At 36.4% G+C, this 14,296-nt stretch overlaps 1 protein-coding gene across 3 annotated transcripts in view; it reads left to right on the top strand.

Moving 5' to 3' along the window:
* The window catches only part of PATJ (PATJ crumbs cell polarity complex component), a 353,889-nt gene that overhangs the window by 17,418 nt on the left and 322,175 nt on the right, over positions 1-14,296 (top strand). For all 3 annotated transcript variants that reach the window (XM_067006873.1, XM_067006872.1, XM_059083193.2), the window contains exons 6-7: positions 3,707-3,902; positions 5,906-6,034. In XM_067006873.1, coding sequence (XP_066862974.1) covers positions 3,707-3,902; positions 5,906-6,034 — 325 coding nt within the window. The remainder of the gene's footprint in view (positions 1-3,706; positions 3,903-5,905; positions 6,035-14,296) is intronic.

Raw genomic sequence — 14,296 nt, 5'->3', positions numbered from 1 at the left:
ATTTTTTTTAACTTAAAAGTCATTATTGGGATATAATTCACATGACATAAATGTCACCATTTTAAGGTGTACAATTCAGTAGTTTTTAGTGTATTTTCAATGTTGCAACCTTTTTGTGGTCCATTCATGTCTCAGTTACTCGGTACTAATAGTTCTGTAAGTACAAATTGAGATGAGCACTTCTAAAAAGAGGAGTTTCATATTTGAGTATGTAAAGATCCTTGACCAAGGCTAAGGAGTCAAGTGGCTTCCCATAGGCAGTGGTTCTTGAAGGGAAATTTGAGAGGTGATATTGGAGTCCGCAGAGGGCAGAAGGTGTCAGGGAGAGGAATAGACGCTTTACTGGTAGCCCTGGTAAACTCCATCTTTGGAGTATGTCTGGTATTTACCTGGTGTGAGAGCTTAGTGCAAGGCAGTGTAAGAAGGGGCTGGAGATAGGAAGGGGCCAACCATGCAGGACCTTCCAGATCATCTTAAATGGTCTTCCTTTCTTCTGAGGACTTTCCACATAGGACTGTGTTATTTTATGAGCTTGCCTAACCCCTGTTGGCTCTCAAAGTCATGGAAATCCATCATTTCTGAATGTTGCAATGGAGAGACAAGAGCTGGTTTCCTCTTGAATGGAAAGTGAATTCAATTATGTATATAGTATGAGAGAGTTAAATTAGAAATAATAGTAGCAGTAAAATAAATACTATTCAACTTTAGAATGCATCAAAATCATATTTTCCAGGAGACTTCTCCTCTGCAGCTTGTTTATTTTGGGTTGAGTTTATATTTCATAGGCAGATACTAACTGGAAAGAAATGAGATGTTCTGGAAGTCTACTGGGTAGAGGGAAAGGTAGACTAAAATAGATTGATTCCCAGAAAATAGAAAATTTGAGTGTGAGTAAATTAAGGACTGACTTATGCAAAATGAGTTATATCAAGGTTAAAAAGTTTTAAAGAGTAACTTATTCATTTGGGGTTAATTAAGAAATTTCCCTTAATGAACAAACTGTGAATAGGAATTTAGGTGATAAAGTTAGAGAAAGGACAATGTAGGAGATGGGAAAATGGAAGGTATTCCTGGATATTGTCCTGTAGTGGTCACATTTAAAAATAAATGTTTCTTGGCACAGTTTTTGAAGGCGCTAGCCTCCTGTGTTCCCTCTTTGCCTGGCAAAGAATACAACTACTCTTTCTCTTTCCTCCTTTAAAAAAATAATGTTTCTTAAAAAAAAACCAGTTTCTTTAGGACTAGGGAAAAGTTCACTAGCAACATTTTCAATTTTAAAAATATATATTTCAAAATGATGAAAATCATTATGAAAATAATACATGCCTATAATATAAAATATAGAAATATAATTACTCCGCCCCCCCAAAAAAGCTCTTGGACTTTGACCACCCTGAGACAACTATAGGAAATACATTTAAAAGGTTTCTTTTTTGTTTGTTTATTTGGTTGCACCAGGTCTTAGTCGTGGCAGGTGGGTTCCTTAGTTGTGGCATGTGAAATCTTAGTTGCGGCATGCATGTGGGATCTAGTTCCCATGCCAGGGATCGAACCTGGGCCCCCTGCATTGGATGCATGGAGTCTTAACCACTGTGCCACCAGGGAAGGCCCTAGAAAGTTTTTTTTTTCTTTTCTTTTCTTCTTTTTTTTTTTGGCCTTGCTGTGCAGCTCGTGGGATCTTAATTCCCCAACCAGGAACTGAACCCGGGCCACAGCAGTGAAAGTGTGGAGTCCTAAGCACTAGACAGCCAGGGAATTCCCTAGAATGTTTTCTTTTTATAAAGACATCGTCTTAGAATATATGCAATTTTATATCATTCTTATTTTCTAATATAACGTAAGCCTTTCCTAATAGTCATAAAAAGATATATAAGCAACATTTTTAAAGCAACATGATCTATTGTGAGAGCCACCCACAATTTTGGCATAAAAAAATTGAAATATCCAACTTGTTAGTTCCAAAGGAGAATCTAAAATGTCTGAATCCCTGTCCTCAGAAAACTTAAAATTTAACAGGGAAGGATATAGTTAGCTTTGTGGACAGCATACTCAGTATAAATGGATGTTCAGTGAGTGATAAACAAGTGGCTTAGAGCACCATAATAATGAGGTAAGTGCTGTAGGGAGAGAGAGACAGAGATGAGACACTCAGTTGCAATGTGGAGGGTGGATTGAATTTGGCTGAGCAGAGTGGAAGGGCATTAGAGATGGAGAAAACCATTTACACAAAAGCAGGAAATACCAGACATGTTTGAGAGGGAAAGAGTAAATCAGGATAGTTGGAAAAGAGGTTTATATAGGGAGGAAGCCAAGTTGGAAGAGTACTTTGGGGCCAAATGTAGAGACCTTTGAATACCAACCAAGTTTACATTGTGTCCTAGAGGTCAGAAGTTAACCAAATTCTGGTCCATGATAAAGTTTTGCTGAATCTGCTGTGACCTGAGAAAAAATAAGGGCAATATAATGGAATTTTCATAATTCTAAATTTATGAGTTAGACTTCTCTGTTCTGAGATGAATCCCTTTTCAGGGAGATTTTTTTATATTGAAGGTTAACGATATTCTTTTATAAAATAGTCATGACAAGAGTTTGTTTACTTTCCTTTGACTCTCTCCTTATTGGTCAACAACTATAGATAATCATTATATACTTTGTAGTTGGGGAATACTAGCATGAAGAGAGCTTAGAAAAATACACCTTGAGGAATTTTACAAGTTAGGTTTTAGGTATTTGATAAGGATCTCAGTTGGGTGGTTGACATTGGGAATAGAAAGGAGGAGATGGGAGGTGCAGAGATAAAGAAAGATAAGAATTGTGATGATAATGAAGAAACGGAGAGCAGGAAGGGTGTATAGGAGATAATGAAGTCAAATACAGCAAACCAGAGTAAATCCTACTCTTAGTATGCACTTTAAGAAGTTAAAGAGTATGGTTTAGAGTCAGACTACTTAGATAAGATGCTAAGCTTGCTTTAATTTCTTGCATGTCAAATTTAACTAAGTACTTTAAAAGGTGATTGTGAGGAATAAAGGAGATAATGCCTATAAAGCATTTAGCACAGTTCCTAGCTCATAATAAATGCTCAGTAAATATTAACTATAATAGTACTTTTTTCTTAAGATTTTGCTAATTTCTTTTAAAAATGTCTTTTAAAAAATCCTTTTTACATTGGTTAGCGGTTGGGAAATTTGTGATTGGGACAGAGAGAAGGGCTCAGATACAGATTTGGAAATAATCTCTTGATTTTCATGGAGAGTTTGACCTCTGTTGACAAATGTTGGAGAAGTAAAGGACAATGGGGATGGGATGAATCTGTTAGAGAGGAGGTTATTGGTGAACATATAGCCCTGTATGGTACATGCAGAAGTCAGATTGGAAGGCTTTCAGGAGTACAGGTTTGGTGCCACAATGAGGACAATGTCCATACTTGCAAAACCTTAGCAATGGGGCCCTGTACATTGTTTTTGCTTATTTTTCTAGCCATATGGCTTTTAAAATGTGTGTGTGTAGGGATGCAGTACTTAATTGGTTAATTAGTTAATAAGTGCTTTAATGAAAAGCAGTCTGAAGAGCTCTTTTATATTATACAATTAAATATTTCAATAAATGTACTAAGTGAAGTAATACCATAATATATAAACTACCTGGATAGTAGATTTTAAGGATCAGGCTATTATGTCACTTAAAATTTTCTTATTTCATCAAGGGACCAAAGGTTAAAGGAAAATGACCAAATATTGGCTATTAATCACACACCACTGGATCAGAATATTTCCCACCAGCAAGCAATTGCATTGTTACAACAAACCACTGGATCTTTGCATCTGGTTGTGGCCAGGGAACCAGTCCATGCAAAAAGCAGCACTTCTACCAGCCTAACTGATGCAAATCTGCCTGAAACAGTGAGTTGCAAATTTGGAAAAACACTTAATTTTGAATTACGCCTTGGATTTTAAGAAGTGTAAAGACATTTAGAAAATGTCGTTTTATTTGTCATAGTTCAAGAGATGATTATATCTCCAAATGCAGCATTAGCATGTTAAACAAGATATTTCTTCGGGGGGTTTGTTTTGTTTTTTCAATGTCCTATCATTCTCCTTGTTTAAGATTATTATTTAATATAGAGGGCAAATTGTAGTATTGGGTATAATTTGGTGATGGAAGGAATTCCTTGGTGATGTAACCACTTAATTAAGCTGGGAGTTTTAATTAGAGATTTACTATTGAGTTTTTAAGTTAAGATTTGGTTATTTGTTTCAAAAACATTATTTTTAAAAATTATATTGGGTGTTTATGACTAGATTATGGATACTGCACAATTATAGAAGTTTTTCTTCTTTTCATGTCAGGATGTATACTGAACAATTTAAAAGAATAAAAGTTTATGTTCCTTTGGGAGTCTTTAAACTTGCTTTGTAACATTTTACAGATTTTGGCCTGCATCTTCAAAATGCAAGCTAATAAATCTTATTTTCTTATAACACTAAGTGCTAGCTGATTTATTTAATTTACATTCGTTGGACAAAAGAAAAAATAGACTGGGTACAGTACAAGGTCACAACACTAATGTATAGACATTTTCCCTGTTGTAATCAGTAATATTTATATAGCACAATTTACATAATAAATAGAATTAACAAAGTGGGAAGTTGCTTAGCATAGTGGTTAAGAACAAGGGCTCTGGAGTCAGGCTAAGGTGGGTTCAGGTCCACTTCTTACTTCATAGGTGAGTCTTACTGGGCAGATGCCTTGACTTCTCCATACCTCAGTTTTCTCATCTGTTGCTTGGAACTAATAACAGTTTCTAGTTCACAGAGATGTTGTGAGGATTAAGTGAGAATGCATGTGAAGAGCTAAACAGTGCCTACGGCAGAATAAATACTCTATGAATATTAATTGCTGTCCCTAATTTAGGCATTTTTAGCAAACATTGTTGCTTCCTGGATACTAGGTATTGTTCCAGGTGTGAATTTATTAAATAGCCCCAATATCTCTGGTTATTTTAACATTGCATAGTAACTTTCCAATTTAGTGTAATAGAAGAACTAAGTCATAAGTATGCCCTAATGTCTTGAGGGGGAGACTTTTGCTCTGCAGGTGCATTATGTGAATTTAATGCATACTTCTGATGGAGCCTGCTATTAGAGGAAAAATGCTTATGTCTCTTAGTCTGATTTGTATGATCCTATTGCTAATATCTTCAGTTAGGCCTGCCTTTCCTCTCCTTCATCAGAGTCTCTTCAGTTATTCTGGTCACTCTGTGTCCTCACAATCGCATGCTTCACATTGCTGCTAGATTAATCTTTCTAAACCACTGCTTTGTTCCTGTTTTTCCCTCTTCTAAAACCTTCAGTAATTCTCACTTATCTGAGCCTAGCTTTGCTCTTAAATTTCCCTTTTGCTTGAATGTCTTTTTTCTCTGTAGAGCAATTAAAATGCTACCTTTTCCTTGAAGCTTTCCATAAGTTTTCATTGGATTTGACCTCTAGTCTCTACATTCCTCCCATCTTTATAATATTTTATGATTCTCTTTTAATTCAGATAAACACATATATATTGGTTCCTACTAGGTGCTTGGCACTGTGGTAGGTATCAGGCATAGACCAGGGAATGAGACAGTGTGTTTCTGTCCTCTTAGAGCTACAGTGTCCTATGGTCCAATATTCTGTCTTATATTTTAATTGTTTATGTTTTAGTTTATCTCTCTACCGGATTATAAAATCTGTAAAGGCAAGGACCATATGATCATCTTTACGTATCTCTGAGCCTCTAGAAAGTTGACTTGATTAATTGTATGAATATTAAATTTTTTGTCTACCTGTTACCTTAGTAATTACTGTATTGGTAAGCAATGAATGTATGTGTTTTGCTAACACTTTGCTTCTTACTTGCTATTAATTTGTAGGTTCGTTGGGGCCATTTTGAAGATGTCGAGCTCATTAATGATGGCTCTGGATTAGGTTTTGGAATAGTTGGAGGAAAATCGAGTGGTGTAGTTGTGAGGACTATAGTTCCTGGAGGATTAGCAGATCGAGTAAGTTGACCTTCTTTGATTTAATTTTGGTTTTATACAATTTAAATTGTATGGCTTGAAATGTAATTTTATAACATGGGTTACTAGGATACATGTTTCCATGACCAGAATTTAAGTATAGCTGAAAATGTTTTTTTCTATAAGTGTTAATATACACTCACGCTGCTTTATTTTAAAAAGCTCCTAGGGGCTTCCCTGGTGGCGCAGTGGTTGAGAGTCCGCCTGCCGATGCAGGGGACATGGGTTCGTGCCCCGGTCCGGGAAGATCCCACATGCCGCGGAGTGGCTGGGCACGTGGGGCGTGGCCGCTGGGCCTGCGCGTCTGGAGCCTCTGCTCCGCGACGGGAGAGGCCACAACAGTGAGAGGCCCGCGTACCACAAAATAAATAAATAAATAAATAAAAAATAAAAAGCTCCTAAATCAATGTTTTTGGGGGTGTTTTTTTTTCTTTTTGGCCTGTGATTGACAGTCATCTTGTTTCTATCAAAAGACAATATTTTTTATTGAAAGGAATCATTAATGGGTATTGTATTCTGAACGTCTATATTATTTTCTCCCAGTGTATCTTTCAAGGTCCTAAATGTTAAAATCAGATGGTACAGTGATTACAAACTTTTATCTCAATATTGTTTGTGGTAAATTTCACTAGAGTTACAAATTTCTGGCATTATAAATAAAAATACTACCCTTCATTATTTAGCAGTGTTCAAACTGAAAGTGGGCCATTTTAAAACTTATCAACTGTTTCTGCTTAGTTTTACGTTGAAGAAAATGTTAAATACTACATTGAGTTTTTAAAAAGTAGTTTAGAAATTTGAAGCTACTTAATACAGTAATGAGTTCATATTATATAGACTGTTCATGATAATCAGAATGATTTGTAAATTTTACTGATTAATGTCTAGTCACATGTAAAAATTTATCCCTTCTAAAAAACATATAAAGTAAAAATGAACTTGCTGTGCACATTGCAGCTTTGAGGCAAGTTCCTCAGCTCTCTCTTTCTAGTCAAGATTGCTCTACCTTGGGTTAGGACTCCGTGCTTCCATTGCAGGGAGCACAGGTTCGATCCCTGGTCAGGGAACTAAGATTCTGCAAGCCATGCGGCCAGGCCAAGAAAATAAAAAAGGTTGCTCTACCTTATACAAATTGTGGAGCTATTAATATTCCTATTATCCTTTCAGCAGCTAAGTGTATTTATTTAGCATAATGGCTCTCAGAGTTTTGTCTGTGGGTCTCTGAGTCTTTTGCAGGGCCTGTACAAGATCAAAACAACTTACATAATAATACTAAGATGTATTAGCCCTTTCACCATGTTGACGTTTGCACTGATGACACACAAGCAGTGGTAGGCTAAACCTGCTGGTGCCTTCATGTGAAACAGGACAGTGGCACACAACTGTACTAGTAGTCATTGCATTCTTCTCCACATGTGACTTGCCACCGCAACAGCAACAATGCCAGTCTCACTTAAGAAAGTGCAATAAAAACGAATTTAAGTAAATATGACCTTTAGGCGCATGTCTTTTTAATACCATGTGACAAAATCGGATGTACCGTATAGCACTTCTGTCATGTACTGAAGTATGGCGGTTTTCTTGAGGGAAAACATTTGTGAGACAAACTAGCCATGTTTTAATATGGAACAGCATTTTAATTTTTTAAATTTAATTTTTAATTTTTTGCTTTTTTTCCCCAAAGTTTCTGAGATCTAATTTTTTGGAAATGCATTATTTTAGTTTCAGGATTACAGCATAATGATTTGATATTTCCATGTATTATGAAATGATCACCACAATGCGTCTAATTAACATCCATTACCTCATAGTTAGAAAATTTTTTTTCTTGTTATAAGAACTTTTGAGATCTACTCTCTTAGCAACTTTCAGGTATACAGTACAGTACTGTTAACTACAGTCACCATGCTGTGGTTTATATCCCTATGATTTACTTATTTTATAGCTGAAAATTTGTACCTTTTGATCTTCTTCACCCATTTTGCCTGCCCGTCACCCCCCTGCCTCTGGCAGCCACCAATCTAGAATACCATTTTTATTTTTGAAAGGATAAGTGACAGAAAAATTATGATTATTCAGACTTGGTTATTTGGTAGACAGTTCCTTGAAATGAATGAAGTTAAGCCTGTTACCTCAAGGAAAAACAACTGACAGCATTTGTTGCTGATGAAAAAATTTGAACTTTCAAGCAAAAATTAGAATTTTGGAAAAATTTGTGTTTTACCGTAAGCTTGAAATTTTCCAATATTTAAATACTTCTCTGATTAGATTGTTGGTGATATTAATAAATATGATTTTTTAATATTGTATAATGTTATATGTCAATATTTAGAAAATCTGCATAACTCTAGGAATCAGTATTTTCTGAAAATCAATGTGTAGTATGGCAAAATAATATATAGGTAAAAAATCCATTCAGAATTCAAGATTGATCAATAGATTTTAATGAAACAGTATCCTTAAGTTTGTTGATGTTGTTTCAGATTCCACATTGCAACTGATCTTTAAGAAATCACCACTTGTCAAGTTTTGGTGTGTTATCAAGGAATGGACTGAAAGGGCTATTAAAATACTCCCCCATTTTCCGAATATATATCTGATTGAGACCAGATTTTCTTTATATACTTCAACCAAAGCAACATATTGCAATACACTGAATGCTGAAGCAGATATGAAAATTCAGCTGTCTTCTTTTAAGTCAGATATTAAAGAGATTTGTACAAATTTCTTTAAGAATACCACTCTTCTCACAATTTTTTTGTTTTAGAAAACATAACTTTTTAAAATAAAATCAATATGTAAAAAGTATATATTAATATATTACATATCTTAAATATTTAAAAAGTTTCTCTATGCTGTTTCCCAATTCAGTTGATATCAGCAGATATCAACAGAGAGAACTACATAAACAAAAGCTCTGAGATCTCAGTAATTTTTGAGATATAACTGACAGACAATAAATTGCACATATGTAAAGTATACAATTTGACGTGTTTGCTGGCGAGTCTGAAATCTTGTAGGGCAGACCAGCAGGCTGGAAACTCAGGCAAGAGTTGACATTAAAGTCTGGACTCTGAAATTTGTATGGCAAGTTGGCAGGGTTTCTGTTATAGTTTTAAGGCAGAATTCCTTTTCCAGGAAACCTCAGTTTTTGCTCATAAAGTCTTCAGCTGATTAGATGGAGCCTATCCATGTTATCAAGGGTAACATTCTTTACTTAAAGTCAACTGATTGTAGATATTAATTACATTGACAAAATACCTTCACAGTAACATCTAAACTAGTGTTTGACCAAACAACTGGGCACCAGAGCTTAGCCAAGGTGACACATAAAATTTAACCATGATACCACCTATCACTATAGTCAAGAACATATTCACGACCCACAAAGATTTCCTGTGCCCTTTTGTAGTCCCTATCTCTTCCATCCTCAGTTATTTTTAAGATTGTAAAGGAGTTCTGAGACCAAAAAGGTTGAGAATGCTCGTTGTAGGGTCTTCAAAAGACATCTGTGGCACAAAATAAGCAATAATCTTTAAGGATATTTTTGAAAATTTTTGAAACCTGGAAAGGGATGAGATATTGAGTATTTTGGTGTTTTTTCTCACCCCAACCCCCCTCCTTTAGCAATTTTAATAGACTTATTTGCTATAGTAGCATTTTTCAAGATGCAAAGTGGAGTAGTTATCATGAAGAACAAAGGGTCAAATAAATTTGGAAAGCACCAAGTTAAACAAAATCAAATAGATTTCTTTACTGTACATTAATGTACATTATGAATTTTCACAAGAAGAATATGATATGCAGAGTTTCCCTTTGTGACACTGTTGGTAAAAGCTCAGGTCTGATTTTCACCCTTTCCTGGAAGGGATTGTCACTGTTTCAGGTCTTCAGGATGGGGGGCATGTGCCTGTCAGAGTCATAATGGAGAAGCGAGTGTTTATGCCAGATATGGTCATCTGCCTTGTGTAATCCTCAGAACAGTCATAAATTTTATTCACAAATCATAGGTATAGAAACTTAAGAAATTGCCCAAGGCTATGCAACTAAGAAATGACAAAGTCAGAATTGAGCCCATATCTGTTAGATTTACTGCTTAAATCTACTTATACAAAGTTGATCCCGATGTTTTGATTTTCCTGGTGTATACCTGTCCAGGGTTGGTCAAGCCTATGAGGGAATTGCCAGCTCTCACAGCAACATTGCTATCGGTCCTTTCCTGTAGGGAATATGATGAGACCTAAATATAGGGGACAGAGAAGTATTCACTTCTCTCTTCCCCTCATCCCAGCCAAATGGCAGATAAAATCTCTTCAACTAACTCTGCTTTGTTGCTAAATCTTTAGAGTTGTTGCTCATGTAGCCTGATCATAGCTTTAAAATTATTAAAGGGAATATTGCTTTTCATTAAAATGTACTCATATTTTGACTGTTAATGCTCACTGTTGGCCATGGCAATCTTCATGGTAAGGGAATATGGATGTCTTAGGTCATTAGTTAGATGTGATTAAGATTGATCGTAAAGTGATACCTACATTCTGCTAAAGGGGTTAACTAATACTACTTTCTTTAAAGACTGTAAAATTGTATAACAGAAAGTTAGAAAAAGCAAGTCGGTATTTCTTATTTAAAAGGGTTTCATAAAATAGCCCCTTGTATTTCCTTTTGTGTACAGATAAGTCAATATGGGGTAGAGTTGAGGGGCCAAAGAATACCTAACTGAGCCTAAAGAAGTATCAGAAATGGATGCATTTGAGGACTTGCTGTAAGGAAGGCACTAGGCTAAAGCTTTTACATATAGTATTTTTTAAAGCTATTTATTTATTTATTATATTTATGGACTTTATTTATTTTTGACTGCATTCGGTCTTTGTTGCTGCACATGGGCTTTCTCTAGTTGTGGTGAGCAAGGGCTGCTCTTCCTTATGGTGAGTGGGCTTCTCATTGTGGTGGCTTCTCTTGTGAAGCATGGACTCTAGGTGCGTGGGCTTCAGTAGTTGTGTCTCGTGGGCTTCAGTAGTTGTGGCTCGCTTGCTCTAGAGCGCAGGTTTAGTAGTTATGGCACACGGGCTTAGTTGCTCCGCGGCCTGTGGGATCTTCCCGGACCAGGGATCGAACCTGTGTCCCCTGCATTGGCAGGTGAATTCTTAACCACCGTGCCGCCAGGGAAGTCCCAAACATATAGTATTGAGTTTAGTTCTCACAACAAAATGAGAGAGGAAATTTATCCCCATCTTACTTAAGAGGGATCTGAGATTTAGGTAGGATCAGTAACTGACCTATGGCCCTACAGCTTGATCAGAGTAGTGCCAGGATTTGAACTTGGGTGTGTCTGACTCCAAAGCCTTTACTTGTCATTCTGCTGTCTACTGCCTCTACTGTTGTAAAGTAAATGAAGTGGAAAAATATTGGCTTATATGGGTTTTATAGAAACGTTTATTGAGACCTAATTACAGTGAGCAATCAGTAAATGTAATCAGGGCCAATTCCCTGAATAGGGAAATTATATGGTATCATGAAAGGGGAGCTAAAAGACCTATCTACCTGTAATCTTTAGGTACTCTCCAAAATTCACAGTGCCTGAAACATCTTCTGAGAATTCTGTTCAGCTATGGCAAAAATTTCAGAATTTTTCAGCAGTTAGAAGTTTTGTTTATTGTTTTTGGTTTTTTGTTTGTTTTTAAATAAATTGATATGGGCAGTGTAAAACTTTTTTGTTTTGCGGAAATCTCTTTTATGTGGTCTGGAGGAATTCTAGGGAAATCAGGTACATTGAGTTACCCTGTTGTCTCCCAAAGGTGATTATTAAAGCACAAACTACTTAAAAGTTGTCATGAATTATTGACTTTTTGGTATCAGGCAATTATAATATGAGTCCTATTACCTATCTAGTAACCTTTAAGACTAAGAAGGAATGGAACCAACCAAGGACTGGAGAGTAGGCATGGACTATGAGGAATTTTTAGTCTAGAATAATAAAGGCCCAGCTTGAGGCCACTGAACAGTTGGTTATTCCCAGTAATTTTGCTTTGAGTGTGTCTGTAAACTGGTATTTTCCTTATCCTTAAAAATCCTTGATGAGGGCTCTGGAAATATGAGAAGGATAGGATAGATGTACTTATACTTAGTACCTTTAATTCCTTGAGGGAAAGAGCATTTTTTTATGGTTCTAGTAATATAAGTTATATCTTTATAAAAGCCTTGCAATATTCTTACTAGAAGTCAAGATAAAAGAATAGCAAATCATGGGCTTCCCTGGTGGCGCAGTGGTTGAGAGTCCGCCTGCCGATGCAGGGGACGTGGGTTCGTGCCCTGGTCCGGGAAGATGCCACATGCCGCGGAGCAGCTAGGCCCGTGAGCCATGGCGCCATGGCCGCTGAGCTTGCATGTCTGGAGCCTGTGCTCTGCAACGGGAGAGGCCACAACAGTGAGAGACCTGCGTACCACAAAAAAAAAAAAGAATACCAAATCAAACTAAACAAGGGTCTAAGTTATCCATCTCTGATTTTTGGTCAAAATACAGTATTAGGATTATTTTCCTTTGGAGATTCAAACCTGAGACACTTGCCATGAGGTTGACATTTATTTATATTTTTCTTTTCTTTTTTTTAAAATGTGCATTCTTATTATTTATTTATTTATTTAGCATCTTTATTGGAGTATAATTGCTTTACAGTGTTAGTTTCTGCTGTATAACAGTGAATCAGCTATACGTATACATATATCCCCATATCCCCTCCCTCTTGCGTCTCCCTCCCATCCTCCCTATCCCACCCCTCTAGGTGGTCACAAAGCACCAAGCTGATCTCCCCCTGCAATGCAGCTGCTTCCCACTAGCTATCTATTTTACATTTGGTAGTGTATATATGTCAATGCTACTCTCTCACTTCATCCCACTTTACCCTTCCCCCTCCCCATGTCCTCAAGTCCATTCTCTACATCTGAGTCTTTATTCCTGTCCTGCCCCTAGGTTCATCAGAACCATTTTAAAATTTAATTTTATTTTTTTAGATTCCATATATATGTGTTAGCATATGGTATTTGTTTTTCTCTTTTGTCTTTTGATTAAAGACAAATGATAGAAATGGCCTGGAATCAGAAGTGATAATAATTTCATTTTCTGAGCTGTGGAAGTATTTGGTGCTATTTTTTAATTTTCAGAGAAACAAATTTGGTTTCTTTCTTTTGTAGCTCAAGCCTGAAATCCTTTAGGTTTTCAAATATTTTTTGAATTGAAATTATCATCTACAACAGCCTATCAGAGAACTTAAAAGTGCAGAGTAATAAATGTTTTTTTAGCCAATAACTGCTAACTTGGATTAAAGCATTTTTTCTTTAAAAAAAAACTATATGAATGATACTGTTAGTGTTTTCACTGTAATAGTGTGTTACCCTGTTACATCAGCTATTTTAATTTTTTGCCTTCCATACTATCTTTTCCCGTATGCATAATTTTTTCTCTCTTTTGAAAGAATCTATGGGTTAATACATTTTATATTTCACTGTTGGATTAGCATGCTGTGACTTTGAATCTTGGCATAGCTATTTGTTGGCTATCATTGACTTATGATTTCTGTTAAAGAACAAAAAGGACTCTATACCTTTTAGTTTCCTTCCACAGTAGACAGGTTATGAAAGGAGAATATTGATCAGAAATTATCAGTAAAATGCAATGTTTGAGACTACTGGACTTTTAAGAGCTAGCTGTCATTTTGGTGTCTTTCCTATCAATCTGATTATGATTGATTTGCACTTATGAATTCCTTAGAACACCTGTTTTTCTGGAATAAGAAAATGTTTGACTTTCAGTGAAAGGTGCAAATTATCTACATCATTTTATTTTATTTTTAATTTTTTATTGTCTTGCCGTACGCGGGCCCCTCACTGCTGTGGCCTCTCCCGTTGCGGAGCACAGGCTCCGGACGCGCAGGCTCAGCGGCCATGGTTCACGGGCCCAGCCGCTCCGCGGCATGTGGGATCCTCCCGGACTGGGGCACGAACCCGCATCCCCTGCATCTTCAGGCGGACTCTCAACCACTGCGCCCCCAGGGAAGCCCTATCTACATCATTTTAAATCGAGTTGAGGTAATATAGGAAAAATATAGTGCTTAGGAGGTGACTCTGTACTACAGTGAAATGTCCTTTGTCCAAGCCAAGTATGGAAAACACTCTCCATATTCTTTATTCTGTGGTCAGGCCAAAATTCTGTTCAAGAATGCTTTACTCACAGAGGCATCTTACCCT

The sequence above is a fragment of the Kogia breviceps genome, chromosome 1 (assembly GCF_026419965.1).
Source record: "Kogia breviceps isolate mKogBre1 chromosome 1, mKogBre1 haplotype 1, whole genome shotgun sequence".
In the NCBI taxonomy this organism is placed as follows: domain Eukaryota; kingdom Metazoa; phylum Chordata; class Mammalia; order Artiodactyla; family Physeteridae; genus Kogia; species Kogia breviceps.
This window is presented reverse-complemented; position numbering and strand designations above follow the sequence as displayed.